Source organism: Vombatus ursinus, unplaced genomic scaffold (genome assembly GCF_900497805.2).
Source record: "Vombatus ursinus unplaced genomic scaffold, bare-nosed wombat genome assembly UNPS02014797.1, whole genome shotgun sequence".
Taxonomy (NCBI): Eukaryota; Metazoa; Chordata; class Mammalia; order Diprotodontia; family Vombatidae; genus Vombatus; species Vombatus ursinus.
In genome coordinates, this window is record NW_020954575.1 from 7,212,633 (window position 1) to 7,217,687 (window position 5,055).

The 5,055-nt window shown below is 44.4% G+C and overlaps 1 protein-coding gene across 2 annotated transcripts in view; it reads right to left on the reverse strand.

The window, feature by feature from the left end:
* MSI2 (musashi RNA binding protein 2) overlaps positions 1 to 4,790 on the reverse strand; it is a 538,989-nt gene extending 534,199 nt beyond the window's left edge. The window contains exons 1-5 of one of the 2 annotated variants that reach the window (XM_027870531.1): positions 4,733 to 4,790; positions 4,523 to 4,586; positions 4,194 to 4,234; positions 3,786 to 3,867; positions 2,958 to 3,042 (exon numbers count right to left, since the gene is read on the reverse strand). In XM_027870531.1, the coding sequence (XP_027726332.1) occupies positions 2,958 to 3,042; positions 3,786 to 3,867; positions 4,194 to 4,234; positions 4,523 to 4,584 (270 nt within the window). In that variant the 5' untranslated portion in view covers positions 4,585 to 4,586; positions 4,733 to 4,790. The remainder of the gene's footprint in view (positions 1 to 2,957; positions 3,043 to 3,785; positions 3,868 to 4,193; positions 4,235 to 4,522; positions 4,587 to 4,732) is intronic. The other variant, XM_027870532.1, reaches the window with a different exon arrangement.
* Positions 4,791 to 5,055: the final 265 nt, after the last annotated feature.

Below are 5,055 nucleotides of genomic sequence, written 5' to 3' on the forward strand. Positions count from 1 at the left end.
TTTAAATAACATAAATTTCTAGGTAAACTTATCATAAGAAAGTGAAATGAATACTGCTACAAGTTACTTATTCTGAAGCTTTGGCTCTCATGTGAAAACTGTTGCCTTTTTAAAATTTAAGTCTGAATCTGATTCAGTTCTGCCAAAAAAGAAAAAAAAAAGGCAAAACTTTAGCAAGGAATTTTTGCCCCCCCCCAAGAAAAAGAGCAATTCAGTTTCTTTTTTCACTGACTCACCTCACCTTGGTAGTGATATAACATGATGCTCACCTAGTAATAGTTTAAATGTTACAAAACTCCACTTACCTAAACTACTCTATTAAAATGTTTTAAAAACTCTACTAAAAGTAAGCCAGGTTCTAGTTTATATTCCCTGTTTTACAGTACATACCTGAGAAATGAGAGATTATGGGTGGGTTTTTTTTTTAAGCAAAAAAAATTTTTTTTCTAAAAAACTATCCTTTCATAAAGATTAAATGACAAATCTATCTACCAACAGATCCATAACGACTAGATATTTGTCTACAAGAGAAATACAACAGGTGTGGATTTTCCATTCTGCTGAACAAAATGTAAGACAGGTACGTACTCATTCAAAGAAAGAACCAGTTTAAAAAAAAAAACTGGTTTCAGAATGTCACATCAAAATGCAAAAATTAAAGTTATACTCTCAAAAAAAAACAACTAAAATGAAGAGACAATGAAAGGCATGGAGTTGGGGAGGGGTAAGAATGGGGGGGGGTGATTATGTGAGCAGAAAAGGGGAAAGACCATCCCCCCCAACAAAAAAAATTATATTGCAATGTTAATTTCCAAAAAGTCAATTCTCAGGATCCAAGTCAAAGGGACTATAGGCCATAATAAGATCAGTTTGGTTTAACACAATTTTTCCCCCTTCACTGGGGAAACTTTACACAGGCCGCAGGTATCTCTGACGGCTATCTGAGGTGAACATGGCAAATCCGTACCTTTTGCACATCCCTGTCAACTATTTTTTAAACTACCAAAAAATTAAAAACGTGAGTTAGTTAGGTACAGTTCTACTTACTGTATCTACAAGTCCTCTAGGAAATGACTAGGATACTATTTTTGAAACGAATAGCCATTACCTAAATAAAACTTTAAACGTAACTGTAAACAAGATCCTCCTTTCCATGTCAATAAACCAACCGCGTCCTGCGCTGAGTTGAAACAAAGTCAAATGCTATGTTATACTAAATAACAGTGACTGAAACATGGCTACAAATAAATGAATGAGTGGAAAAAGTAATTGATTTGTATCTTACTCCAGATAGGTTTGACTCTTACCCACGGTAGCTCTAACCTACTCTAGGCTGGATCATATTCCCAAAATAAATAGCATTTTTGTTTTGGGGAGTGGGGGGGGGGGTTGAGGAGAAGAGAGGAAGGGGAAAGGGCTAAAATAAATTCCTGAAATCTGTTTCAAAACATTTTTCTTCTTCATTTTTTACAGTCTTTAAAATAACCAGCCCAAAATATTATTAAGGGAATGGAAGAAATAGGGTGGGGAATTGGTACAAAGAATGATATTCTTTGGACACATAAACCTGTGATCATACCACAAATAATTATCACTAGAATGGATGTACTGAATGCATGTTCAGCAAAATTAGTAGAGAAATTAAAAGGGGGAAGATGAGGCACACACTAAAGTGATGTCTCTCTCATCCGGATTAGGGGGTCAAAACTGGAGAGTAAATTTGAGGATCCCAGAAATTGTTCCCAGGTTTGATTCTGTCTTAGGACTATTTTATACTGGGGAGAAACGATCTTACCCCGAACCCCTCCTTTTTCAGATGAGGTTAAGGAACTTACCCAAGGTCACAGAACCAGTTAGTGACTGTGCCAGGGCCCCTAACCCCAGACTGAATGCTCTTTCCATCATCCTAGATAAATAAAATCTCGCACATCCACGCCCCAATATCCAATCTCAATGTCACCTTCATGCTCCTGGTTGATGCAGCAATATTAAAATTATCAGAAGCTTTCCTGGATGGTGGGCAGTGGAGTAACCAGCATCATTTGCTATACATAAAACAGTTTAAAGGGCACTTCTCCTTCCTTCTCATCTCCCCCCACTTTCCTACTAAAAAACAAATGAACAAGCCACCCAAAGTAACTTATTTTCCACCAAGGAATTATAACCTAACCATCTTTTTCCTTCTCCCTTCAGACAATGGGCCAATTTCATGCCTGACCTCTACTTGTCTTGTTTCACCCACTCTGGGTTTAGGAGGCTTTAAATTCATACATAAGAATCCAGACCCACACTGAAAGGCTTTGATGTGACAAGAAAAAAAAATCCATTCAAAATCCAAGGCTTTATCACACCATCTGGAGGTGAAGCTTTAAAGCAATCCCGAAGAAGGACTATTCTAGTTTCTGCATTCTCTTCCCCTCCAAAACTGAATTAAAGCACAGAGTCAACTCACTCTTGGGCCTGGACCCTTCAAGGGGAGATGCTAGCATGGAGGAAAAGAACAATCCCCAAGAAATAAAATTTCCCTTCCTCCCCATGGAGTGACCACTGAATGGAGAAGTGGGCTCTGCCTTCCAGAAACCCGCCCCAAAAGGAATCTCTCCCTTCCGCCGGTGACACCATGTGCCTTGTTAGTTGACAAAGAAAAGTTGCTTGCTCCAGTTTGAAGTTTCAATAGGTCTTTTTTTTTTTTAAGCAACTCCTCGGTATAGATAAGCTCCCCGATAAAGACCCCCCATGCCGCCCCCAAACCCCCGGGACTGCAGCTGAGAAACTTACAAACCACAGCCTAAAAGTTGGTCCCTCCCCAAAGTGAACTTCTGCACCCAGTTTGCCAGCTCTCCCTGCAACCTACACAGAACTCCAAACACATCCTGCAAAAGGACGCTGTCTCTTTAAATGAGCCTGTCATAGTCGGAAACGTAGCAGAAAGAGAGCGAACAGCAACAAAAACATACCGTCTTCGAATCTAACTCATGATGGGGCTGAGCTAATACTTTATCTACACTTGCTGGGTCCGCAAACGTGACGAAACCGAAGCCTCTGCAACAAAACAAAGAGGAAGGGGTGGGGGGAGAAAAAGAAAAGGCTATTTTAAAGAAAAAGACAAGAATGAATGAACCCCAGCCTGGAAATGGGCGCAAAAGTCTCCCTCCCTCCCACCCCGCCCCGTTTGTTCCCCTCCCCCAGCCCATTCGCTTACTCTCCCCAGCCATCCTGAAATGGGGAGGGGGGGATGAGGGTCAAAGGAGGAACGGGGCAGGGGCGGGGGGAGCGCAGATATAACTTAGAAATTGCTCTGGCTCTCCAATCATTTGCCACCTTCGTTTCCTCTCCTCCTCCTCCTCCCCTTAATGCTTTGTTTTATACCAAAGCATGCAGGGCAATTGAGATTCACCTTCCTACGAAGAAGCTCAAGACTTGGGGAACAGGGAGCACGGAAGAAGTGGAAATGTGTGTGTGTATGTGTGTGTGTGCGTGTGTAGACGTTTAAACTATTTGCAAAGTGGATGCTGCAAAACGTCATTCTAGAGGCGAAAAGGGGGTGAAGAAAATATAACATAAAGCAAACACATCTCTCGGAGTTAAGTCCATATGATCGAACACCAATAATTGAGAAGGGGGTAGGGGGAGGCCGGAGAGGGAATGTAGGGGCATTCATCGAAAAGCAAAACAAAACAAAATACCACCACCCATTCTATCCCATTGATACTTCCACAACCACCCCCAAAATAAAACTTTAACTTTGTTCTAAATAAAAACAAATTCAAAGGGGATGAATTTACCTGGAGCGTTTGGTGGTGGGATCTCTCATGACCATACATTCTCTAATTTCTCCAAATTTGCTAAAATAGTCTCTAAGGCTATCTGTGGAGAGAGAGACGGGGGGGGGGGTAGGGAAGGTGTGGAAAAAGAAAGAAAAAGCAATGCAAATTTTGATCACTGACAAAAACCAAAAGTAGTGTTTTCTTTCTTTCTTTCTTTGCATTTCTTGCACACACAGGGAAAAATACAGCAATAGAGGTCGAATAGAGGGCTCGGAAAGGATTTGCTATTTAAAAAAATAACCTTGCACAGGAGAAGTGGGGATCCAATGGCGGGGGGTAGGGGGGGTCTGCACTGGGATAACAAAGAGCAATAAAGAAGCCAAGACTGGGGGGGGTCCTAATCTCCCCCCTCCCCTCCTCCCTTACCTGGTGAGGTTTGCCAGCTCAGACCACCGATAAACATTTTACTAGAGGAAGAAAACATAACAGAAGTGAGCACAGATGTCAGATCGGCCATTTTGACGTGTAACTTACAAAAGCTAAAAGGAAGAGGGGGGGAGGAGAGAACTGGGAGGTGGGGTGGGGGGGAAGGTTACAGCGAAATGCAATCAAACAAAGGTGTGGAACTTCCACGGGGGTGGAGGTGGAGAAGAAGGAGGGGAGAGGGGAGAAGACGTCCTACAAAATGCATGGTCGTCTCTGTTGCAAGGGGAACAATCCGAGAGGTGGTGGTGGGAAGGGGGTGGGAAACTTACCCAGGGTCGTGTTGTGAGTCGTTAGGGCTTCCAGAGGTGGCTTGGCTCCCATCTGCCTCCATATCTGAGGCCCCCCCGCCCCCCCCACCCCAAAAAATTAAGCCCCACAGTGATCTGAGCAGAGCAGCGGCCAGCTACAAGCCCAAAGATCTCCCTCCTCCTCCTCCTCCTTTTCCTCCTCCCCCCCTCCCGAGCTACACCGAATCTCACAGAGAGACGGAGCCGGGGAAGCAGCGAGATCCGTCACACGTGGGATCAGCTTAGCTCAGCTCAGCTCCTTCTCACCCCCCCACTCCTCCCCTGCCTCCCCCCCCATCCCCACCTCACCCCCTCCCTCTCCCCACCCCCATCTCCTCCTCCTCCTCCTCCCCCGGCGCACGTGGGGCGGAGTTCTAGAACGTCGTGTAACCAATCCCGGTGACGTCACGCAGCCTGGTGCGGCCCCCTTCCCGCCCTCCTCCCACCACCCCCAACAATCCCAGCGCGCGCGCACATACACACACATACACACACGCACACACACACTCACACTC